The sequence below is a fragment of the Aspergillus foveolatus genome (assembly GCF_047715535.1).
Source record: "Aspergillus foveolatus strain CBS 279.81 unplaced genomic scaffold BDW70scaffold_76, whole genome shotgun sequence".
Lineage (NCBI taxonomy): Eukaryota > Fungi > Ascomycota > Eurotiomycetes > Eurotiales > Aspergillaceae > Aspergillus > Aspergillus foveolatus.
Genome location: NW_027396140.1, coordinates 1 through 23,828, shown reverse-complemented (window position 1 = coordinate 23,828; position 23,828 = coordinate 1). Strand labels below are relative to the sequence as shown.

The 23,828-nt window shown below is 52.7% G+C and overlaps 10 protein-coding genes across 10 annotated transcripts; 5 read left to right on the top strand and 5 right to left on the bottom strand.

Moving 5' to 3' along the window:
* Nucleotides 1-56: 56 nt before the first annotated feature.
* Nucleotides 57-1,815, top strand: BDW70DRAFT_171483 (major facilitator superfamily domain-containing protein; the record flags this gene model as incomplete). The annotated part of the gene is made up of 3 exons (XM_073743232.1): nucleotides 57-484; nucleotides 535-1,648; nucleotides 1,767-1,815. The coding sequence occupies exons 1-3, from the start codon at nucleotides 295-297 to the stop codon at nucleotides 1,813-1,815; spliced, it is 1,353 nt and encodes a 450-aa protein (XP_073592077.1). The 5' UTR covers nucleotides 57-294.
* A 212-nt stretch (nucleotides 1,816-2,027) lies between these two features.
* BDW70DRAFT_143621 (uncharacterized protein) lies at nucleotides 2,028-2,994 on the top strand. The gene has a single exon (XM_073738125.1). The coding sequence runs from the start codon at nucleotides 2,156-2,158 to the stop codon at nucleotides 2,738-2,740; it is 585 nt and encodes a 194-aa protein (XP_073592076.1). The 5' UTR covers nucleotides 2,028-2,155; the 3' UTR covers nucleotides 2,741-2,994.
* A 1,299-nt stretch (nucleotides 2,995-4,293) lies between these two features.
* BDW70DRAFT_163682 (uncharacterized protein) lies at nucleotides 4,294-5,831 on the top strand (the record flags this gene model as incomplete). Its single annotated transcript, XM_073741342.1, has 6 exons — nucleotides 4,294-4,380; nucleotides 4,438-4,608; nucleotides 4,672-4,824; nucleotides 4,877-4,957; nucleotides 5,010-5,464; nucleotides 5,504-5,831. The coding sequence occupies 6 exons, from the start codon at nucleotides 4,294-4,296 to the stop codon at nucleotides 5,829-5,831; spliced, it is 1,275 nt and encodes a 424-aa protein (XP_073592075.1).
* A 170-nt stretch (nucleotides 5,832-6,001) lies between these two features.
* Nucleotides 6,002-6,715, bottom strand: BDW70DRAFT_153473 (peroxiredoxin-like family protein; the record flags this gene model as incomplete). The annotated part of the gene is made up of 4 exons (XM_073739646.1): nucleotides 6,002-6,030; nucleotides 6,080-6,311; nucleotides 6,366-6,491; nucleotides 6,554-6,715. 4 exons carry the CDS (start codon nucleotides 6,713-6,715, stop codon nucleotides 6,002-6,004), a joined length of 549 nt encoding a protein of 182 aa, XP_073592074.1.
* An 832-nt stretch (nucleotides 6,716-7,547) lies between these two features.
* BDW70DRAFT_153472 (uncharacterized protein) lies at nucleotides 7,548-8,202 on the bottom strand (the record flags this gene model as incomplete). The annotated part of the gene is made up of 2 exons (XM_073739645.1): nucleotides 7,548-7,807; nucleotides 7,914-8,202. The coding sequence occupies 2 exons, from the start codon at nucleotides 8,200-8,202 to the stop codon at nucleotides 7,548-7,550; spliced, it is 549 nt and encodes a 182-aa protein (XP_073592073.1).
* Nucleotides 8,203-9,834: 1,632 nt separating this feature from the next.
* On the bottom strand, nucleotides 9,835-12,200 carry BDW70DRAFT_143617 (cytochrome P450). Its single transcript, XM_073738124.1, has 6 exons — nucleotides 11,701-12,200; nucleotides 11,133-11,623; nucleotides 10,924-11,068; nucleotides 10,538-10,870; nucleotides 10,156-10,489; nucleotides 9,835-10,108 (listed from the first exon to the last, which is right to left on the bottom strand). Exons 1-6 carry the CDS (start codon nucleotides 11,902-11,904, stop codon nucleotides 10,038-10,040), a joined length of 1,578 nt encoding a protein of 525 aa, XP_073592072.1. The 5' UTR covers nucleotides 11,905-12,200; the 3' UTR covers nucleotides 9,835-10,037.
* Nucleotides 12,201-13,289: 1,089 nt separating this feature from the next.
* On the top strand, nucleotides 13,290-14,930 carry BDW70DRAFT_143616 (uncharacterized protein). Its single transcript, XM_073738123.1, has 2 exons — nucleotides 13,290-13,526; nucleotides 13,613-14,930. Exons 1-2 carry the CDS (start codon nucleotides 13,458-13,460, stop codon nucleotides 14,840-14,842), a joined length of 1,299 nt encoding a protein of 432 aa, XP_073592071.1. The 5' UTR covers nucleotides 13,290-13,457; the 3' UTR covers nucleotides 14,843-14,930.
* Nucleotides 14,931-15,895: 965 nt separating this feature from the next.
* On the bottom strand, nucleotides 15,896-18,337 carry BDW70DRAFT_171481 (sodium:solute symporter family protein; the record flags this gene model as incomplete). The annotated part of the gene is made up of 12 exons (XM_073743231.1): nucleotides 15,896-16,375; nucleotides 16,435-16,631; nucleotides 16,693-17,011; nucleotides 17,070-17,240; nucleotides 17,287-17,337; nucleotides 17,393-17,579; nucleotides 17,632-17,715; nucleotides 17,769-17,868; nucleotides 17,921-17,959; nucleotides 18,016-18,106; nucleotides 18,162-18,219; nucleotides 18,276-18,337. 12 exons carry the CDS (start codon nucleotides 18,335-18,337, stop codon nucleotides 15,896-15,898), a joined length of 1,839 nt encoding a protein of 612 aa, XP_073592070.1.
* Nucleotides 18,338-20,119: 1,782 nt separating this feature from the next.
* Nucleotides 20,120-21,096, bottom strand: BDW70DRAFT_113615 (glycoside hydrolase family 3 protein). The gene is made up of 2 exons (XM_073734601.1): nucleotides 20,972-21,096; nucleotides 20,120-20,920 (listed from the first exon to the last, which is right to left on the bottom strand). Exons 1-2 carry the CDS (start codon nucleotides 20,993-20,995, stop codon nucleotides 20,249-20,251), a joined length of 696 nt encoding a protein of 231 aa, XP_073592069.1. The 5' UTR covers nucleotides 20,996-21,096; the 3' UTR covers nucleotides 20,120-20,248.
* A 703-nt stretch (nucleotides 21,097-21,799) lies between these two features.
* Nucleotides 21,800-23,571, top strand: BDW70DRAFT_171479 (general substrate transporter; the record flags this gene model as incomplete). Its single annotated transcript, XM_073743230.1, has 4 exons — nucleotides 21,800-21,837; nucleotides 21,972-22,199; nucleotides 22,248-22,633; nucleotides 22,665-23,571. The coding sequence occupies 4 exons, from the start codon at nucleotides 21,800-21,802 to the stop codon at nucleotides 23,411-23,413; spliced, it is 1,401 nt and encodes a 466-aa protein (XP_073592068.1). The 3' UTR covers nucleotides 23,414-23,571.
* Nucleotides 23,572-23,828: the final 257 nt, after the last annotated feature.

Sequence of the window (23,828 nt, the reverse complement as noted above, 5' to 3'; positions counted from 1 at the left end):
GATTTCAAAGAGTCTTCCAAAATTTGTACTATGAATGAGTAGAATAACTGGACTTGGTCACCGCTAGAGGTACTGCGAGGTTTCGTTTTGGCAAGCTTACTCGATAGAATGTGAGTACTCGGATGCAACCCTGAGCAGTTGGAGTCCGAGGGATGACTGAAAGCAACCCCGCACTCCAGACTGACTGAATGCTTTGCTTCCCTAGAAGAGAAGAAATGCGATAAAAAGGCAATAATCCCTTTGTTTTCTAGTCCACTAGTTTTTCCTTCGTCTACTGACCTGCATCTCTTAACAATGACCCCTTCAACGATGACCGAGGCTGAAGAGTTCCCACTGCGGCGGCCGCGAGGCCAGGCCCACGATGTGCAGGATGCTGACGACGTCGAACAGACGGTCGGGGAAACAGACCCGCGGCATACGGACTCGCAAAGAACGAAACTGAGCGTTCTCATCGGGTCTGGGATCCTCCAGCTGCCGATCTGGGGTATGGACGGTTCCCAAGCCCTGACCTTGATCTCTACTTACCCTGAGCAGGGTTCACCATGAGCTATGGAGTCTTCCAAGAGTACTACACCAACAACTGGACCTTTGAAGGAGACCGCAGCATCACCGGGGTGATTGGTACGACTGCAAATGGGGTCATGTATCTGTCGATGCCGCTTCTGTTTGCCTTGTTCACCCGCCGATGGGCGCATAGCCGCCAACTGGCAGCTCTCTGCGGCACAGCGATCGCATGCCTCAGTTTCCTACTATCCGCGTATAGCCAGACCATCGGCCACCTGCTGGCTACGCAGGGGATCACCTCGGCGCTGGGCTGCGCCCTCATCTACAGCCCGACCACGCTCTCCCTGGGCGAGTGGTACAGCACCAGCAACCGCGCCATCGCATACGGCATCGTTCTCTCCTGCAAGAACATCGTCGGCACGACGTGCCCGTTCATGATTCGCGCGCTGATCGATGCGTACGGCTACCGGAGGACCCTGCAAGCCTGGACAGGGATCGTTGCCGGGACAAGTATCGTGGCGGTCTCCCTGATTCCAACGCACCCTTCGGCGGTCGGTATCCATCGGACCCGTGGACGCAAGATCCCATGGACCTTCCTAAAGCACCGATCGATCTACTTCTACAGCAGCGCCATCATCTTCCAGAGCTCCGGCTACGGGATCCCGCAAACCTACCTCAGCAGCTACGCCAAGGATATTGCCCTACTCTCTCAGACTTCCGGGACGCTGCTGCTGGCCGTCTTCAACACGCCAGGGATCATCAGCTCGACCTTCTTCGGCTGGCTGAGCGACAATAAGCGGATCCGGCTCTCCGCCCAGACGGTGTCGGCCATTCCCCCCATTGCCAGTGCCCTTGCAACGTTGCTCTTCTGGGGCCTGACCACCCAGGGCAACATCGGGCTCCTAGTGCTCTTCTCTATCACGTTTGGTTTCTTCTCTGGGGGGTATAGCGCGACCTGGGGAGGGATGCTGAAGCAGATGGAGGGCGAGTCTGCGGAGCGCAATGAGGCCATAGATCCCGGGATGCTGTACGGTCTGCTGAACGGGGTGAGAGGCGTGGGCTACGCCAGCGGGGGGTTCGCCAGTGTCGGACTCCTGAAAGCAGGAACTCTGCCGGCCAGCCAGCGGTTCGGCTACGGCACCTCGTATGGACCGCTCATCCTCTTTACCGCGCTCTCTTCAGCCCTTGGGGGGTGGGTGGTTCTGTGGAGGTGGAATCCAAAACGACTCTTGTTGTCGGGGCGAGGGTAGGCAGGGAAACAGAGGAAAAAGAGAGAGACAGAGGAAGGGAGGGAGGTATGCTGACAAATAGCTGCTGTAATACAGCCACCAATTCTATTGCCCCTATAATATTATAAAATACCCCGCATGCCACAGTCCCGGTGAGCGGAGGAGTGAAAATGTCGGTTCGGTGTTTACCTGCTTAAACCCGGTATCTCTCTACCCAATTACCAATCTTCTAGACAAGCCTTCCAAGCTTGCCGTACAAAGCTTGACCCCTCTTGACTCTCTCAACTTACCTCTCCTTCCTCCACTCGTCTTCCTCTTTTCCCCCACCCATACCACTGGTGCCGCCAAGTACTTCGGCATCTGCGTCCAATCAGTGCTATCAATAACCAAAATCCAGTATCAAGAATCCAGTATCAAGCACCATGGCCGCCTCCGAGCCCGAGCCGGTCCACTTCTTCGACCTCTACTCAGACCTCCCTGGCCCAGCCAAGTCGTGGTCTCCTAACACCCTCCGGGTGCGAGCGGTGCTCAACTTCAAGGGAATTTCCTACACTCAGAGCTGGATCTCGTATCCAGATATCAAGCCGCTCATCACGGGCTTGGGGCTGCCACCCAACCGAGAAGGCATCCCCTACACACTTCCAGCCATCATCCACCGGTCTTCTGTGACGTCAAATTCCAACGGGGCGCTGATGGACTCGCTCCCCATCGTCCTGCACCTCGACAAGACGTTCCCGTCTCCGTCGGTGTTCCCCTCGGGTGACGCCAGCTACGCGCTTGTACTTGCTGTCCAGAAGGTTTGCAAGCTTCTGCGCCCCGTGATTGCAAAGCTCGTAATCCCACGTGTGGTAGAGCATCTGGACGATCGCGGCCAGAAGTACTTCAATGAGACGCGGTCGGCGTGGTTCGGCAAGTCTGGACGAGCTGTGGAAACTGGCCGAGACCGAGGCTGCCGTGCTGGTCCAGATGCTAAAAGGCCGCGACGGGAAGAAGGGTCCGTTCTTTGAGGGCGAGAAAGCAGGGTATGCGGATTTACTATTTGCTTCCCAACTGGCATTTATAGATCGCTTTGACCCGGAACTCTTCAAGAAGTTTCTGCAACTGGGGGATGGAGAGCTCAAGACGCTCTATGAGGCCTGTTGGCCGTGGCTGAAGGGGCAGGGAGTGGACAGGGAGTGGCCTGTCCCGTCGTCTTCTTCCTGAGGGAGAAAGAGCTTCTTAAGAGGATGTATTGGTGACTTTACAGAGCTTTTGTCTGTTTAAGAAGACCTCAGATTACTATTCTATTCTGTGGTGAAATAGACAATGGTCGAGCCTAGTACTGGACTGAGTGTCGCACTGGCGTAGACAGAATCACCCCGGGTCACGATATGGTCACGATACTCTAGAATATGCAACAGCCGCTGACTATTCCCCAAGCCTTTCCCAGTAACAGAACGACGTGCCCATCGTTACTTTCACGAGCCTGCGCGTCGGGTCGCTTACTCGGCTCAAGGCCGTTTTCTGAATATTGTCTAGTCAGCCGCAGCGTTCCACCGAGTATGCCCCAAGGTCTCAACCAGACAAGACGCGGTTCAACCGAGAACGCACAACGATAGTTGCGGTACATGGATATGGCCAAAAAGTGCTATTCAGCGCACCAATCATAGTAGGGTCTTTGTGGAGCAGTGCTCTACTCTCATGGAGATGGCGCGGCATGCTACGGCATTATGTGGGAGGGATCGGCCCGGCCCACTCCTCTGCCGCTGTCTTTTTCAGCATGAATTGCAGAGCAGAGAAAAAAGCTGCAGTCTTGCTTTCGGCGCCTGAGCAGTATATTTCCAGAGAGGAGAGTAGTAGGAAGGTGTAGAGGAGAGGTACTGCAAGGGCGCCTGATCGTATGAGATTTTTGTAGCAGCAAATCGATTGACAAGCCGCTGGCGGCAGCCATTTTGTCAGGTAGAAGACCTTGAGCATTGCTCATACTCCAAACATCGACTGCTGCTTGCCGTAGAAACCAAGGCGAGCGCAGCATCGCAGCTCTCTTGAGACATTGGCAAGTGTCGGAGAACGGTCTCGGACTTAGTGCCCAAAACGTATCAAATCCGAGGTCGGGGAAATCTCCATAGAGCTGCGGCAGAGCCCAACGGATATACGGCATTTGCGGAACGAGGGCAGGTATGATCCGCCACTAGAAGATGCCCGTGGGTTTATTCCTCATACCGAGTTGTCTCTGATACCGAGTATACTGACGGCATGTATATCGGTATAGGTGCATAGATATGTAGATATATGGGTGGGAGTGGTTCCAACATACCAAACTGTAACCCACAGCTGCCCGGCCGAGCTTTCTATGCTCCAGGTGAAACAGAGCTAGAAGAAGAGACGAGGAACGCAACATGAAGAGCAACACAAGAGTATCAGCCCATCGCCTTCGGCGCTCGGACTGACAGGACTCCGATTGACGATGACTCGTGCTGGCTAATGGCGGGGGCTGGTGGGGTGCTGGCCTGCTATAAGAGCTATGTACCAAGCCCCGGTCCACTTGACAGACCCCAACATACTCAGGGAACCGTTGGCAATGCCCCTCAAAGTTCTCGTAGTCGGTGCCGGTCTCGGAGGGTTGGGGTCAGCCATTGCCCTCAACCGGGCCGGCCACGATGTTCTTGTGCGTCAGATGGCGCTCATCCAAGCAGTCAAACTGAACTAATATTTGACCTTCCAGGTCTTCGAGCAGTCCCGATTTCTGCATGAAGTTGGAGCGGCGATTCATGTGGCCCCCAACGCGTCTCGCATCTTACAGTCGTGGGGAGTGGACATGGAAGCCCTGCAGGCGGTTGAATGCAACGCGATCAGGATCTGGGATGCACAGGGGAATTTCATCTCGATGACCGCGGTTAGTTTCATTATTCTATTATTGCCGGTCTCCGTGCACGAGGCTGATATGTGCGGAGCGCAGGCGGCCAATGACTACCGGGAGCACCTCAACCTCTCAGATGCCTGGCTGCTGACCCATCGAGTGGACCTGCATAACGCACTGCGCGCGGCGGCCGCAAAGGAAGTCAATGGCCGGCGAGTACAGATTCGGCTGACCTCTCGTGTCGCGACTGTGGTCGGTTACGTTGCGGGCCCTGCATTTTTACAGTAGCTGATCGACAGCCCAGGACGCCGAAGCTGGAGCAGTCACGCTCGAGGACGGATCGGTATATACCGCGGATCTGGTGATAGGAGCAGATGGGATGCACGTATGGTATCCCACCCGTACTTGTACACCTCTCCTGCTGACAATGGAGGCAGTCAAGAACGGTCAGGGCCGTCACTGGAACAGACCAAAACAAACAAAGCACAGGGCAGAGCTGCTTCAGGTGTCTCATCCCCGTTTTTAAGCTGCGCGGTAATCCGTTGACTGCACCTTTTCTTGACAAAATCGGGCTGGACGCGACGCACGTCTTCGCCAGCTCCGACCGACGGCTGGTCATGTACCCATGTCGTGCGGGTTCGCTGTTGAACGTGGCTGGTATCCATCCATCAGACGCGATGGCCAGAACAGAGCACTCATCGTGGCTTGACTCCGGAAACCTGGAAGATATGCTAGCAACGTATCGAGATTTTTGCCCTGAACTGCAAGAGATGTGCCGCCAGGCCGAGGATGTCAAGTTATGGAGCCTGGCATCGCGCCAGCCACCGCCGACATTCGTGAAGGGCAAACTGGCCTTGCTGGGCGACGCTGCCCATCCGACCCTTCCACGTAAGTAAGTCCCGAACCGGCGTATTAACGCCATGCTCATCAGTGAAGATCAGGGCCAGGGCGGCGCACAATCAATCGAGGATGGCGCGGCTCTTGGGGCCATTTTCGCCCTGGATACGACCCCGGCGCAAGTGCCCCAACTGCTTGAAGTGTACAATAAGACACGCTACGACCATTCGATCACTGTCATGATCATGTCCCAGAAGCCCAATGAGCGGCGCGCAGAGATGCTAGACGAGCTGCGGCGCTACGTCCCCGATGCCCAGATCCCCGCCGACATGATCGCCTTTACCTGGGGCTCTGACCCTGCTGCGAAGGCGCGACGCTTGCTGGCGACGCGCCTGTCCGAGTACACTGGGGCCCGGCTGTAGAAGAGAAATTGATGATGATGATGGTGATGATGATACAGTTTGCCTAACAATCAGCTGTGCAATCGAGGAATTTATATTCTCATTCTGTCAAGTAGGGATGCCACAAGCGACGCCGATACAGAAATAGGTACAAAGCCTGCAGAGAAGAAAAACAGAGCAAGTCGCGCCCGCTATTCTGTTGCCGTAGTCAGTTCGTTCGCTTTGCGACCGTAGATAATGTCGACCAGCGCCGGTATCTCGGTATCGACCCCAAGAACCCTGCATGCGGTGACACCAGCTGATGCGCTTTTCACCATCCTTGCTTCGTTCGAAAAGGAACTCGCCGCCCTGCTGCTCTGCGGCGCCGGCCTTGAGGATTTTTCTGTCCCATATGTGTTTCAGCCCCTGCCAGATGCCGTCTACCACCAGGCGAGGGACCCCTTTCGAGATGTAGCCAGGCCGGGGGCCGATCTCCCAGGTGGTGACCATACCTAGAGCCTCCTAGAGCTTACGCGATGGATCGCAGTGCATGGGGTACGGGCAGCCTGTGTGCACAGCGTAATCCTCAATCAGGCTGGGATCGCCACAGCCCACGATGGCGATGGATGTGCTGCCTGGCAAGCCGGACAGGACCTCAGGGGTCACGGTGGTTGACAGGTGCCGAAGGTATTCTTGACAACTCTGCGCCGGCTACTGAGTTACTGAGCCAGACCATGATCTTAACTAGACAGAACATACCGCACAGAAGAAATGCGAACGAAGACAACCAAGGTACGTTCGGCCTGACTGTAAACCTCGCGGAACAAAACCTCTTTGCCATTGTGGTCGAGGAGGGTGTAGCCGGAAATCTGAGTCTGGGTCTCAACCGTCGGCAGCTCGTCTGCGGCTACGCCACTATTTGCCATGTTGGACTGGCCGGTGGTGTTGATGGTTTAGATGGAGCGCAAGGGAGGTGGATGACGGTGATGATGCAAGGGCGAATGCGGGGACTACAATCGGTTGGGAAAGATCAATGCCTGGATCTAGAATGGAATAACTAATACTGGCCATTGGTGGCCTAACAGGGAATATTATGCAGATTTGCACGTAGAATATGGGCGTACTTTTTATATCGTTTGCCTCCTCGTCCTCTTCCTCTTCCTCCTAAGATGCATTCAGCGAATGAAATGTCCCAGGGATATACAAGTCAGTATTTAAATAAACCCCTTATTAACTCAAAATCACCTGATAGCGATGCCTATTCTATAGATCATGTGGTTGGTTGAAACGGTGTAGATGGTTAGACGGTGAGTTCACGTGAACCCGGCTTATACCCAGCCTATACAGTCATTTAGAGGCATCCCGCATAGCAAGGCCATTAAGTAGAGAAGCGCCGAGTGCGCAGTAGCTTGCATTGAGTGTTCATGCTTGCGCCCTTGGTCCTGTAAGACCAGTAGTAGATTTTCTTGAAGAGCAAATTTTCAGACGCAGGCGTGACTGGCTCCCATATTCCACGCACGGTTATCTGAAGGTCTGCAAGACATGCTGCAACAGCCAATCCACGATGCTGGAGACGAGATGTGGTGCGTATTGGATCTTGTGGGACGTTATCTCGGCCATACAGAAACGCTTCGAGAGACTATCTAAGGTTGAATTTCGGGAAGACAACGGGTGAAGCAGCGATTGACTGGGTTTAAATACACGTAGGGGATCGATAACAAGCAATTCGATTATCTTCTGAGTTTATCCTCTTCCCACTTACTCACGCGGCGGAGCCTCTTCATTTCTGTCTTGTGATTGTTGTACACCCTGAACAGCCTGCCCACAGTCTTCCACTTTGTTGTCGTGAACAGTAACTGGAACAAAGACATGATGACGGCCACGTCCGTGGGGAGCCGGTCCCATCTTGTGAGCAGGAGATAGGCCATTGTAATCGCCTCGAAGATCGTGGCGGAGGAGAAGGTCACGAAGTTGATCAGGAAGAGCCGGCGCAGAGTCTTGGGCTCGCATGATAAGAGCTTGCGGAAAACATAAGTTAGCCTGGAGACTGTGCTCCCGAGACTGGAAAAGAGAACTGTTGCCGGGTTAGCCGTGAGGGACGGAGGTTTCTCGATGACGGCCTACCCCATGTCAGCCCAACCTTGTAGGCCTGGAATATCCCCAGCATCCGCAACTTATTGTTTGTGGGAAGGGTCATGATGAGGGCAGTTGTGCCATGTGTGGCCAGGAGCATCGCCAAATGGTGGCCGATATATAGCGGCCTTATTCCATCGTCGAAGACGAGATCAAATAATGCTGATGCCGCCAGAGAACAGCCGGACAGACTGGTGAGATCCAGGAGCGTGACGCCGGGCTCCAACGAGGCGGACCAGGTGTAGCCACCCAGGTTCACGATGCATAGCGGTATTATCATGGTTGGCACCGCAACCAACTTCATCACTATCCCGACATGTACTAGTCGCAGATGGCCTTTGTCTTGCGACGGGAGCGTAGAGTATTTCGGTCCATAGAGCGTGCTAAGATGAGATGAAGTAAAAACATATCGATGGAGGAAACTGCAGGCAATAAAGAGGAGACAAAATAGTTGCGAGGTTGCAAAACTACCTACTCTTGCCATGGCCTGACACTCATCCCGAGTACTAGAGGTGTACTGACTACACCCAGAAGCGTACAGCCGCTCCATCGTAAGGTAGAGAGTTGATTTCCTTCCAGCATAGTCTGCGTTGCTTGTCTTGTCTTTATAGAGGGCAATAACCCAGTCGGACTCCGTGCGCTAGTACAGTTATCTGGTGCCGCAATTGATGAATCAAGACATAGACTAGTAGTCACCCCAGGGATGAAAAGTCATCTATTTCTGGTTGCAAAAATAATATTGAACTCTCTGCAGCTCACGCAATTTATCAACTCTAAATTGGTAGATGAGTCCGTCATGTTCAGAACTCGGCCGTTCAGCATCCAACATGACAGGGATAAAAATGGCCGCAGCTGCTCAGGTAGATAGCTTGCAGAAACTTCATACACAATGGCTCTTACTGCAGGAGCACCATTGAGCATGGTGTTGAATAACGACAGGTCCAAGCACACTCGATTGATGTTGGTTGCACATAAGGGTTTGTACAAATAGCCACGTCCCATCCGCTCGTTAGGGTAGACTGAGTCTCATATATTGATTGATCATGCCTACAGTCTCGGCTCTCCTGTACATTCGAGACAGTTTCTCTTCTATCTCATGCCTTATGGAAAACGCCCTTGATATTTCGTGGTCATTCAACCAGGCAGGGCTCCTGCCTTAAGCCGAAAGTCCTTATTAGATTTGACTCCGCTGTGAATTCGGTACATTCTTTGCTCTCCAGTTCTCAATGCATATATTGATCAGGAATTAATCATACTTTGAGATCATTGGAATACCAGAGATCCTGGAAATCCCCCTTGGTCTCCGCCATCTCACCTCACCCTTGAGGACGGACGTTCTCCACGTCGAACTTCCCGGCGTACGAAGGCCATGACCAAGTAATGCTGCGATTGTGCTCCATGGGGCTTTTGTGTTGTCAATCAGCACGAACCGCAATATTGGTCGTCTGCGTCTTTCCGTTTTAGAATGGTACTGTGACGCCGTTTTCGGCGACCTCGTATTCCGTCCGGATCACATCATGCGGAATGTGATCCAGTGTCATTCTGGTGACTGAAGCGAGCCACTACCGCCAACCATAGATGCAAATCATGCGTCGCAGCGCGTTTACACAAATTGATATAAATCATTACGGAGGCTTCGGAACCGGTTTGGGACCTGGCGAAGCCAAGTTGGGCCATCAAAAGATGCACCATTTATGGCTACGTAATGCAGTGGGTGACCAACTGCAGCATAGTAGTGCTTGCTAAGACGGCGATAGACTTAGAGAGACATACTGCCATCGTAAATGAGGATAGTTAACTTGTCTTGGTAGCCAAGCTATCCATTCAGACTGGTTACTGCAATAGGGCGGAAATAACAGGTTACAACTGCCGCACAGGAGTATTTTTAGCTAATCAGACAAAGGCTTTCCGATTGATGCCAATCATTGATGGGTTATTCAAGTCAACTTGATCATATTGCCACCCAAGGTATCATCGCGCGGCTCCGGCAGCCGGGGGCCATTAATATATCCGTCTATCCAAACGATCGCTATATAATACAAACAGAAATAATTACAGAGAACGGAAGATTGCCTGATGAATTAAGTCCAGACAAAAATTATGGTATAGGAAAGGTTAGGCAGTGTCTTTTCTGCGTCGGACGGTCAGCTTCGTTGTTAGGGGCGGTAGTTGGAAGCGTCCCCATCCTGTCAGGGTTAGTCCACGACCAAACAACGAGGTTCAAGACACTCACGGTGAATTTTAGGCCGTGTAGGAAAGGGCTTTATTTCGTATTTGAGAAGCATCTCGGCGATTAGGAGCTTGAAGATGTGGGAGAAGATCCACCGGCCGGGACATTGCCGGCGGCCGTGACCAAAGACGACATAGGACTCGCTCGTATTCGTCATTGAACTTTCGCGCAGCTCAGCGGGGCTGGCACCCGGTGTATAGAAACGGTAAGGATTGTACTGGTCGGGATTGGGATATAGGTCGCTGTCGCGGTGGACAGCGTATTGCGGGATGCCGATCTTGGTTCCGTATGGGAGGAAGAGACCGTTAGGGAGCGTGGTACCCTCTGGCGCAACGACCTGGGGCTGTGTTAGCTGATGTACATGGTGAGAGTGGGAAGAGCATACCATTCGGGTGGGAGAAAGAGCGTTGATGCCGTTAAACCGGAGACTCTCTTTGATCGCGCTATCAAGCAGTGACGCTTGTTCCAACTCGGCAGCAGTCCATTTTCCGCAACTGCTGGCGGCAATCTTTTGGATTTCGGCTTGGAGCATGTCAATGAGACCTTCTTCGCTGGGGAAACTCAAGATATCGAGCAGAGCGCTGGTGGCGGAGATGCCGCTGGTGTGGACTCCAGGAAAGTTGATCATGAAGATCCTATACGCCAGCCACATCGTCTCGACCTCCACCGGCCATTTGCTGCGAAGCCCGGCATTGATGAGCATGTCAAGGAGACTGCCCTGCAAAAACGTTAGACCTGTTCGATTCGAATGAAACCGGCTGGGAATCCTACCTGAGCCTTGAGATTTTCCTGCAGCGCAGCCTTGTCGACGGCTTCGCGCTGCGCCTTGATCCTTGCTTCTATAAGCGGCTTCATGCGGTTGTGGAAGACACGCTCCTGCCACCGGTTCACTAGACCGACAATGGGACCAACAATGCTAGGCCGGGTCAGCGTCGAATAATGAGGGCGTGGAGACAAAGGAAGGGGGGGGGAGGCCGTACCCATGTAAAAAGGAAGGGAAAGCTTTGATGACGTTGGCCCCAAATACAATGGCGTTGGAACAGTTCGTCATGGCATTGAGGAGACTCGTATCATGGCTGTTGCCGGGTCCAATGGCGAGGACATTGATCAGTCGGGCTGCTGACTTCTCCATGGCCGAATACAGGGGAACCTCGACCCAGTTGTCTTCATCCTCGCCCCAGATATCAGACAAACAGGCCCGGGCCTCATTGGCGAGGGCCTCTGCAATGGCGTCGGACTTGAGGGTCTCAGTCAGGTCTTTGCTAACCAGCTTGACGAAGAAGTCGTATTTCTCCGCGAAGGCGAGGGGCCAGCTGGTGTACTTGAGTTGGAAGAAGTCGGAGATGTGGGCCTTGAAGCTGTACTCGGACTCTTTGGCGAAAAGGACCAGGTTGGAATGCTCTCTGGGCAGGACCACTTCATCGCCCTCGTTGACGCTGGGCATAACAAAGGGCTGCTGGTTCTTCGAGTACTGCGCTGCAGGTCAGAATTCCAACATTCCTAAGAGTGGGAAAGGGGGGAAAACTGCAACCGCGGCGGGGGACTGACCTTTTCATACCCCTCCTGAATGAAACTGATGGGATTGACGCCGATGAAGCGCTCGGCGGCGCGGCGGAGGACGTTCTGCTTCTTCAGTACCCATGGGATATCCTTGGGGACTGGAGACGTCTCGAACAGCTTGACGACGATGCAGACGAGGGTGCCCACGAGGGTGGCCACGGAGAAGAGGGAGACATCGAGCTCCAGCAGCATGATTGCTGTCGAATGCCCCGAAAACGGAAAAGGAAGCTGGACAAATCGATAGAAGATCTTTGTACAACGTCGATCCTGTGGAGGATCATCGCCAGTTGGGGCCGTGCTGGGCTCAAATACTGGGAGCCGCCCTCATTCTCTGGCCGATCAATTATTCTTATTACTATGGTTCACGGATTCTCGAGTGCGAAGGAGACCACGGCCAGGAACCAAGCAGAGTCGGAGAACAATCAGGTTGTCAACCAGGTGGGATGGGATTTCCCCCTGGCCCTGAGCAACTCACGGTTGGATCCCGGCAGTTCGGGAGCTGATGCAAAGGCGCAGCGCCAATGGCAAGCCGGCTCAGTGGCTGATTAAGAAAGCCTGACACAGCGCAGGCCGCTTTAGCGACACGGGATAGCCTGGCAGAAGACCGGTGCGCCACGTTCCATGGCAGACGGCATCGCTTCGGCTGCTCTGGGTCTCGAATTCATTTTTGAATGATTTGATTGCTGTGATTGCTTTCAGTGGAGGAGTCGCGCAGGGAAAAAAAAAACTTATCCACTGGTCCACGCGAGCTTGAACGGACTCTTATTGGTGCTGATAGCTGGTCGTGTCATGCGTTTCCCTAAAGAGGACTAGTGCATTTCCCAAGCCTTTGGACAGGCGGGGCCCTTGCTCGCTTTGAGCCAATAGTCAGCGCCACCGAACTCGACAGGCGGACATTTACCGAGGCTTTTCCTTTTTGAGTTGTCGCTCCTGCAGTTCGTCCACGCTAGGTTGATCGATGTTGCGCGGCGCGATCCGATCTGTGACATCCAGGGTCACTTCGTGTAACCAGTTCAATTACAAAATTCATTGTACAACGCTGAGCGGAGTTCATTCTTTTTTTAGAGTCTATATCGAGCTGTCAAGACTCACTATGTGCTATAGCTTTACTATCGTGGCTTTTTCCCGCCGGAAATCCCCGAAATACCCTCCTTAATTCAAGATCGAGCACCTGACTGGCAAATTCGACCTGTTCCATGCGCTCAGGCACATCTTCGAGCCATAGTACTCGGAGTAGCACCCAATACCCATAAGCGATAGAGGCCCAGACACTGGTATGCCATGGCTACGGCGACGCTTGCGCATTGAGGCACAGTCACGCCTCCCAGCAATGCTGAACGGAGTTTATGAACGGAATCCATGAACCATGGATTGTGTCTCATGCGTGGCGCTTGGCATTTGCAAGGGGGTCTTGGACTCTTGGGCCAATTTTCCACCTTTGGTCTAGGTCCCACTGATCGGCGCCTTGGAAGACAAGTCACAGACTCAACGCGCACACCCCCCCCCCAATCAATCCCCCATCTCTCGCCCCTTTCCTGCCCAGCCTGCTGTGCCTTCATGGTGTTTGCAGTCCGCCCCAAAACTCGCGCTTTCCTGTCCGTGGACATGAATTGAACTACCCAAGGTCGTGACGAGTGCCTGTGATTATCGACTGCTGCCCCCGGCGCAAGACATGATCCCCTTTAAGGCGATGTCGATGCCAGCTTAGAACGCAGGCCGGACCCCGTCGACTGTCAGCAGCTGCTATGCCTGTTCAGCGACGACTTCGCAAGTCACCGCTCGAATGCGCCCAATGTGCCGAGGGCCAGATGGAGGTATGCTTTTCTTCTTGCCTTGTCGCCCGTCGTCATTATTGTTCCCCCCGCCAGGATTGCTGCTAACACCGCCCCCTTCCGCGAAGTGTTCCAAGGCCCGTCCCCAGTGCGACGAATGCAAGGCCCAGCATTTGTCGTGTCGTTATCGTGACCAGAAACCAGCCCCCTACAGGACAAAGGCCGCCGCGACCGCCGAAACTCCCGTATACTCCTCCCCTTCTCCTCCTACTATCCACCACCGCCAGTCGAACGCTAGTTCTACGTCAACCTCGTCACAGTCCACCGAATCGAATACTTCCTCCGAATCAAACACTTCCTCCGAGTCACGGAACGATGAGCGCGCCGAGACCCCCGAGAAGCCCGAGTCCTGCCACGTGCAAGGCTCGAGTCTGGGCGATGTGCGACTGTGGGATAATTGGTGCTCCTCAACCGAGCGATCGCTAATACACAATAAGAGCAAAGACCAGTCATGGCAAGTGCTCATCCGGCGCGAGTCGGACCGATACCCAGCGCTGCGCAGCAGCACGCTGGCTCTGTCCGCCATCCAGCTCGCATATACCAGCGAGGCTGGCTCGGACAAGCGGAAGGCCTACTTGCATGATGCTGATGCGCACTACAGTCAGGCTGTGGCTGCGGTCACCCCGGTTGCCGAAAAGCCCTCCGAGTCTCGGTGCAACGCGACCTTTTCTACCGCCAGTATTCTGCTGATGTATGAACTGGCATCCGCTTCGCTGGCCGAAGACGGGGATAGGCCATGTCCGCGAAAGGATGATGGACAAGAAACGTCGTCACCATCGCTGCATAAACTACTCGACATGTTCAACACCGTGCGAGGGTTATCGTCCAGTTCAGAGGTGATCGACAAGGTCGAAAAGGGCGAACTGAAGGCCCTCTTCACTCAAACTGACCCCTACCACCAGCTTCCAAGTACTTATACCCTGACTATACTTTCCATGCGAAATCTCAATAATGCCAGTGCAAAGAAAGACCCGTCTCACGAAACCAGCGTCTATGACGACGCGATTTCAAAACTCGATCGATCACTAGAAATGCTCAGTAAAGGGGGCGAACCGACCATGATTGCCCTGCGGTGGCTGTTCCGCCTCCCATCTCGATACCTCAACCTCGTCCGTGAGCAGCAACCGCTGGCCCTCATCATTTTCGCTCATTACTGCGCAGTCCTTCATCATCTCCGTGATCGATGGTGGATGGGCGACTGGGGATGCCGGCTGGTCAAGGAGATTTCGCAGCTCCTGGGTCCCGAACGGTTGGGCTCCATCTTATGGGCTTCTGATATTGTGGGAATTCAAACATGATAAACTAGATATACCTACAGTCGATTGACCAATGCCGGTCAGACTAGAATCCTCCGAGGTGAACAGACAGGCTCTGCATCTCGTTTAAATGGAATTGATTACATTTTCATTCTTGTCCAGGCTGTATTATTAGTGTCTGCTGCGTAATTCTGTTCGGTATGCCGCATCTGGACCCCCAGTTACAAGCAATGAACAAGGGCATTGCACTCGATGTACCCATAAAAGAATGGCACGAAGTCTGGGCTCGTCGTGTGGTGCATAGTACTCCCAGCCTCCAGCTTTCAGTTCTGTTACCGTGGGAGACTCTGGCCTACCAAGATCACTGTTAAGGGGAGAGTATGCCTGACTCTCCAATATACGTCCTGGTGGTCGTTGGGTGTCAGCATTTTAGAGCAAGTTCTATATTAGCTTCAAGCATTTCATGCACAGAACTTCGAGAAGTCCAGGGGCCCTCGTGGTTATTTTGGCAGGTAGTGTGCGGTGTTGGCGCACTGTGCAGTTGTTGAAGGATATAGGTACTGATATTATAGTCGCTTGCCATAGAAAGCCGCAATTGATACACCAAAACAGCCAAGGTGATTAATAGAGGAAATGAATTCTGTGCCAGCCAGCGTATCCACGTATATTGATGCAATGCCACGCAAACTCGTCCCCACTGATCTGCATCGAACGAGCCCTGGGGATCTACGTTCCCGCTTCTGCCCCTACCGAAACCTGGCGACATGGGAAAGGACGAGCAAGGTGTTCAGGGAGATTCGGCGCGCCGTTTGAATCAACGCGAGTAGTCGGAGAAGTCATTGATGGCTGCGCTCGCAATCAAAAATGCTGTGCGGTTCCGGGGGTGCGTTGGAGCATGGGATGCTGGTTCAAGACTACCCTGGTCTTCCATTCAGAGTTCAGTTCATTTTCAGAAGGTGCTGCGCCAAGGCTATAGCAGTACTCGATGGTTGAATATAGAGTGTTGTGGAAACAGAAGGGGGAATCTCGTTCATTCGAGGTACATCTATATATCTATGACTATTTTTACACTTGACTGCCTGCAAAGCGAGACCTTTAAGCCTTAACTTGCTCGCCTTGCGCGCCATCACTTATTGAACCGTCCGCAGACTCTCCTTCAGATATTGCAATGGCAGTCGATGGCTGTCTTCCACGGAGGCCCCGGTAGACCTGCAGAATCTGCTGGTAGCCCCCGTCAAAAATGGGGTAAAGCGTCGCAACGAACGTTGTTGCCCAAAGCCAGATAATGGCAACGACTACCCAAGCAATGTAGAACCCCTTGCCAAACACATAGTGCGAGCCGTAAATGGGCAGTGGCCAGAGCACCCAGTGGCCCAGGAATGTCGCGGCCGCCCAGAAGGCTGCAATCCGACCCCATCGCTTCAGCTCCTGTGCTTTCACAGCAGCGCTGTTCACGCCTGCGTCCTCAATGCTCCCTGCTGTGGAGTCGCTTGTCTCATGGTGCACTGTCGTCAAATCGCTCTCGAGGTTTTCCAGCGACAGCTTCTCGTTTTTGAAATCACTCCAATCATAATTCTGTGGGCGAATAAGCGTAATCAGGACGGAGTAGAGGATGGGCGAGAGGCCGAGGCCACGGTGCCATAGACGCACGGTAGCACTTGGCCAGTGGTAGCGACGGTCACCTCGCCCCCGAAATGACCGGCAGTGGTAAGCCAGACGGCTAGACCGGTTGATAACCCCAGGATAGGCGACAGAATGGCAGCAGCTTTGTTCTGTCGACGCCAAAGAACGGTGAAGACCATAGGGAAGATGCCTGGGCAGGTAACCACGCCTGTAATAGTAGCAGTCATCGTCAGTCAATGAGATCTAGCTTTGGGATTTAAATGCCCTACCGAGCATGTACAGTGTCCAGCCGAGGTCGACACCGAAGTAGTGCAGCATCGTACTGAATCCAGCGCAGAAGGCCGCGAAAAAGATGACGCCAAGGTGACTGGCACGGATTACATCCCGGTCGGTGGCAGATCGCTTAAAGTACTCGCGGTATACGTCGAAACTGAGGATGGAGCTAACGGCGATCACCTGGGCAGAAAGGGTCGATGTCACAGCCATGAAGATCATGAGCAAGACCGCTGCAGCTCCTCCTTTGCCAGCAATGGTCATGGCGGCGTACGGGAGAACAAGACCACCACTGACCTCAGAAGAGGTCATTCTCTACAGCACGTGACAATAGGGCAGACTATCTAGCTATAATGGTCCAAGGGACACTGACTCGAGGGTAGCTTGGGAAGTTGGGCTGATTCTCCAGTCCCAGGGCAACAGAGCTCATCACCGTCCCGAGAGCCCAGGGAATGGAGAAGTACATGGCGCCTCCAATCGCGTATCCCGGGACAACTGCCTTGGGCAAGGCTGAGAACGCCTTGATGAAATAGCTCGTGTCCATCTGCAGAGGTTAGCACTCAATCGCGGTATGAGCGGGTTTGTCATACAATCACAAGGCCAAAGTTGGAGCAGGTGTGCAGAATACCGAAGAGAATCCCCTAAGATAGGGTTAGTTTGCCATCGCGATTTCGGCGCCGAAACAGATGAGCTCACATCTCTGGAGGTCATGGTTAAGTACGTTCCGTCCTGGTTCCCAGAGACAGGGTGCCGCTGGCCAGCCGATTTGAGAAGCTCGTACAAGTTGCCAACCGAGCCGATTTGGTCAGACTGGAATGACTTGACTGAGAAATAGCAGGCAATGATGAGGATGACGGTTGTGTGGAAGTAGTCGGTAAGGAAACTGCCGGAGCGTCAGTTTTAATCTTCCAAGAGATTGCGAGGACAAGACTTGCGTTGCTTTTATGCCTCCAACGAATGTATAAACAGTCACTCCGACAGGCAGCAGGAATGTTGCGGCGATTATATGCATACCAGTGCTGTGGCAATCAGCTGGCTAGGCCCAGATTGACGGTCCCCATCCAGAACCTACATTGCGGAGATCACAGCGGATGCACCGAGAAGCATGTTGGCGCTGGCGAAGATATTATTCACAAGACAGAGAACCAGGAAGACAGCGTGGGCAGTATGGCCTGGGAGAGAGTTTAGCCTGTGGCAGCCACAGCGATAAGGGCTCGAGTATACCGTATCGAATGCGAACCACCTCCAGCGAGGTGTGGGCCTCTGGGATCTTGCGCTTGCATGAAATTCCCACCAGGGCAAAAAGGCGATCATCGGACTGCAGCCGGCAGCGAACCAGAAGGGGCCAGAGACACCGTAGTCGTAGCCGGTGAAAGAAGAGCCGAGCAGCTGAGCTGACCATAACCAGGACTAGGAGCTTTTGTTAGACGAAACTGAGGACAAAATGGACGAGAAAGAGGCGAACCGAAATAACAGCTGAGGCAGTGAGACTGGTCCGGACGGTTCGATTTGCAGTCATAAACCTGCAATGCACCAGTATCAGCAAGTATAAGACGCCGCGACGAGGATGAATGCATACATCTCGGTCTTTTTGTTGTCTTCCCCAGTTGTCTTTTTGAGTACCTTGGTAACCAACATCATCACTACTCCCGGTCAGCTTCAGCGGCTAGCTTTTATTGCAGCGGTTGCATACCCAGGCCAAGCCGTCCAGATAACGAACTCTCGCCTAAGAAGCGAGGGGCTAGTAAAAAGTCAGAAGTCTAATGGGGGACCGTCCAATAAATTGGCTGGTCTGCTGGTTTAAATCTCGGGCATTGCGCGATCGGGGCCCACATTGATGTTATATACATCGATGGTGTGCTCGTCGATCATACATATTCAACCGACCCTTATGAAGGCCAAACCTGAACAGAAACCCGGTAAGTTGATTTCGAAACGAGCTACGAGCGGCAATCTGAGCCCTACTGCTGGCACTTCCATTCATCCATCACCTCGCTCAGCATTTCATGTGGAAGTCGCTTGTCGGCGAATTTATCGCCACCACTGTTTGATGGGTTGAAGCAGAAAATTTTACAGCTCGAGGACAATTAAGTGCGTAATCATGTGTCTGAAGAAATACAAGACGAGTAAAACCGAAAACTGTGTGGTCTGATTTAGTTGCTCAGCAGCCATTGTGAGTCGAAGGCAGTCAGCGGTTGGGCTGGATCACATATCGGAGCGACTAAGAGCTTTACCCAAGTTGAACTTGGCCACCAGGAACGAGAGGCACCGGTAACATTTAAAAATATGCCCTGCTCCATGAGAGAGCTGGACGGCCTTTTCGCTCGTGGGGAATGGACCTGGTCCTTCCGACGTTTCTCGTCGGCACGAGGGTCAGGCATGGTCAGTCTATTTCCTGCATTGGCATGAAAGTTTCTCGTTGGCCCATCCTGTATTGCTGCTATGAGAGGGTCTGCCACCTGACCTATGCGCAGTGAATCGCTATTGCAGTAGGGTAGGTTGTGAAGTGGCCAATAAATATAGTAGATATATCAATCCCTACTCGACAACCTCCCCCAGGATATGTTCCCACCCCATAGAGTATCCTCGCACTAGAGGAATACTGTACATTGTACTTCAGGCCTTAGATTAATCATGCTTCACACAATTAATAGTGGAAAGCTATGCCAATCCTCACCCAGCACTCGCCCTTTGCCAGCTACAGCTCTCGAAACTCCTCGCATAGAATCCTCCACATTTTTTCTTCTTTTGGATACCGGTCATACGAATCAAGCCATATTTTGTTCACGTTTCTATGCACATATACACCATCGAAGGCCTGGAATACCTCCCAGACTGCTTCCTCCGTCATCCTCGATAAGTGGTCGTTGTCGTTAATGGTGAGGTCGAGTGAAGCCCTAATATTGAGGGTCTCGAGTCGTGAGCACGGCGAGCGAGTCGGAACGGCGAACGCTGCGCAGGCAAGTGGTTCATCAATGGGCAGGTTGATCAGCACTTGTTTAGCATCTCTCTTGTGGACCCAGCAGACATGGTAATAAAGGCTGTACTGTCAAATTCTGATTGAGCCGGTCAAGACGAGAAATCTTTGAAACCCAATGGTAGTGCCTGACCTCGTCTGCACTGCACATTGAGCGCGGGATCCGGAAATCGTCGCTGCAGCTGGTTAGCCCATGCAAATCAAGATTAAAAAAGGTGCCTTACATATGGCGTGAAGCAACAGGTGGTTGAGTGGTATCTTGCCCGTCGAACCAATCGACCACACCTCCTCCAACCCCAGTGTCCGGATTGCGGCATATATCCGAAGATGCAGTCGGGAGGTATCGATCTACCTTGGACCCTACATGATGGACAATCTCAGTTCCTCGAGGATCAAACTCAGCCTTGAAAGACTCAAAAGCGGAAGTCCAGTATGGCGCCTTGATGTAAGCGCTCCCTCCGCCGCCAGCTATTATTCGCTTTGCGTTCGGACCAACGATAGCCAGCTTCTTTGGTGGGTTTAGTGGTCGGAGCGATAATGCCCGGTTCTCGTTTTTGAGAAACACAATACCGGATCTAGACAGCATGTCGGAGCTTCTGTGCATGCTCTGGCTTGTTCAAACAGACCTCAGCCACATCCGATGCGTCCTCGAATCGCCCTGCTCTCTGTAGAAGATGTATGAGGCGCAGTGCTGATTCCTCAATCTGCTCAACTGAAACCTCGCCATTTTTTATGGACTCTTTGACAGCCTCTTCGGTCCGTTTAAAAGGAGGACCCGGCCCCTCAAGGTCCATACCTGCCTTGAGTGAGGGGCCTACGGTGTTTGTGGCCCCCCAGTCGCTGACTACGAGACCATTCCAATTCCATTCACTGCGAAGAATACCAGACAGTATCTCGCTGGATGCATCACAGTGACTGCCATTAATCCTGTTGTACACACTCATTATACACCAAGGGTCTGCGCCTCGTACGACCATTTGAAACGGGAGTAGGTACGCCTCACGCAAGGCCAGTGTGGGCACGACCCTGTTGCCGCCGAAACGGTCAATCTCCCATAAGTTGTTGGCCACGAAATGCTTTGGTGTAGCACCAATTCCTTCTGATTTCAGACCTTGGATTAGTGCTGTTGCGAGCTTGCCAACGTGGTGAGGGTCTTCCCCATAGATCTCAAAATTGCGGCCACCCAGAGGATTCCGGGCAAGGCGCATAATCGGAGTCAATAGCACAGATGCCGGTTTAGATTTCGTCTGGGTTTGATGTTAGCACGATATAGTCTTGGAGGTATAAAGGTGACATGCCTCCTCTGCAAGAAGCTCGTCCATCTCCCGGAGAAATTCAATGTCCCATGTTGCTCCTAAACTAACACCTGACGGTAAAAACGCAGCTGGCACCCCTTCACCAAAGATCTCACCCCGAGCTCCAGATGGACCATAGTAACCTTCAAAAGTTATTACCAGGCTACATCGTAAGATCAGTATGGACAGTTGCTACACAAACCTTGATGTTGGGTATGGCAAGACGGCTTATCTCAACGGAACGCCACGTCGACCCACCCGCGGTCATGGATATCTTTTCTTCTAGGGTGAGCTGAGATAGCAAAAGCTCTATGTCAACCGCCATCTTGCTTTATTGCTCTGAGAAGATAGTAGTATATGGAAAAATGCGATAACGAAGGATCCGAGTAGCGGACGCGGCCAAAGGCTCTGTATGCTGGACGACCAGTTGATCATTGATATACTCCTGGTTGGAGCCGAATAAAGAGTGGAAGCGCCACAGTTGCCCCTGTTAGCTGCGCGATATAAGTTCCGCCCTTCATCGCCTTACCAAATCGCGTATCGCCTTTATCTTCTCCAACTTGACACACGAGATCCCCGGGATGGAGGAGCCTCTCCTGCATTGCCGCAGCATGCCAGAAATTACGGGAAATGTTTCCCTCCTCCCAAGACGCAGATCTTACAATCAGAATCCGGGGTCAAATGACTGATACTCCACACCGAACATAATTGGTTGGCCGTCGCGTGAGCACTCGATATATTTAAGACACAGGTCTTGCTCTTGGGACTCAAGAACTTATCGCAATCAGCCCTGACATAGTTTCCGGTATTTTAACGTACTCTTTATTGGCAATGACCGAAGCCAACAAGTTCCACGATGATACCAAGGAGTATGTCACCCTCACCAAGGACACCGAGGTGGTCGCGGGCTCGACATCTGAAACCCTATCCTGGGCCGACCAACTGTTCGGAATCAAATAATCATTTCGAGCAGCTGCCGCATCTTTGGCGTGCTCATCAGCAGCCGTCTTGGTGGGCTACGACATGAACATTATCGCTCGTTCATTGCGAACAAAGAGTTCATACAACAATTCGGCATCTATCACGACTCCCTCTATACATGGGCTCTCCCAGCCAATAGGCAGCTCGTCTGGACTGTATGTCAATTCGTCGCCGCAGATTTCGGAGCCATTATAGTTGGCCAAGTCAGCGATATTGTAGGCCGCCGGATTTGCTTCATCACAACGATTGGGTAACGAGTCACTCGTGTACCGGAGTAAACACTGACTATTACGAGCAGGATGACTCTTATTGGGAGCACGATCGAGCTGGTTTCTCCAAACTGGTGGATTTGGGCCCTGGCAAAGGTCGTCTTCGGCCTGGCCATGGGCTTCATGCAGGGAAACACCCAGGCTTATGTCTCGGAGATTGCCCCTCTTCATATCCGCGGCTTTATGCTCTCTCTCTTTCAGCTCTGGATTGTACTCAGGTCATTTCTGCCCGCCTGTGTGCTTGAGGACACCTCAAAAATTAACGGGAGTTGGTCCTGGAAAGCAGCGATAGTATCACAATACGGGCTAGGAGCCGCCTGTTTGATACTTTTCCTCTGCTTGACGCCCGAATCTCCTTACTGGCTTGTCAATAAGGGTCGTTGTGAGGCTGCGGAGAAAGTGCTTCTTTGTTTTCGTGGTAGCGAGCCAGGATTCGAACTTGTAAGCTGACTTGGCCATTATCAACGCGACGATTCAACACGAGCAAGAGGAATCTTCATCGGGTGTTTCTTATCTCGAGTGCTTCAAGGGAGTAAACCTTCACCGCACATTGATTGCATGTCTCCGCATGGTCATGCAGCAGTTCTGTGGATTTCCCCTCTGCGGCAACTATCCTGCATATTTTTTGACCCTCTCTGGATTGGATAACGCGTTCCTGATCGCCCTGATCTCCATGATTCTATCCCTGGCGGCTGTTCTCCTATCGCTCTCTCTTATCGAGAAGGTGGGCAGGCGCCCACAACTTCTAGCGGGAACACTCGGCATGAATCCCTGTCTCCTGGCGATCACTATTCTGGGATGGGTTGCACGTGGCACGACCGCCAACGGCCAGGCACTCTCGGCTTTTTCTATAACATGGTATGTCTTCTACTACATCAGTCTGGGCGCAATTGGCTGGACAATCGTTCGTGAAGTATCTTCATCGCGCCTCCGAGCCAAGACAACGGCAATTGCTACTGCAGTTAACGCGATCTGCAACCTAATCTGGGCCATTGCCATCCCGTACCTGATCAACGAAGAGAACGCAAATTTGGGTCCAAAGGCTGGAGTGATCTTTCTAGGGCCTGCCGTCGGCTTGACCATCATTGCCTTTTTCTCCGTGCCCGAGACAAAGCGAGAGTCCCTTGCGGAGTTAGACCGTCTTTTCGAGTTGCGCACCCCGACGCGTAAGTCTAGAAAGACATTACGGTGTTAACGGCTCGGTGGCCTTTAATTCTATGAGAGTTGTGGAGATGACGATAGGGGGCAATATGATCTGCATAAACCTAGATTAGGAATCTGACTCGATCATTGTTTTCGTAAAGTGAGCAGCCGTCGAAGATGAGTGCTCATACCTAGGTTGCAGGGGAAAACTTCTGCGCAGGGCCTGTCTGTGAGCGACGTAATAAAGCAAGTGAAAGGCCACCCACCCAGGCAAGCGTTGCACTTTCCGTGTTTAAGAATAGCTCTTTTAAGAACTTCAAGATAATATCTGATGAGACTGGGCATGCAAGTCCTGTATAACCTGGTCCAACTACAATCGCACTTTCTATAGAGTTTCGCTGGCGGATCTTTGTATTCGCAAGAACACGACAGCGTCTATTGTTACGATAACTACAGTTGCCTAACAC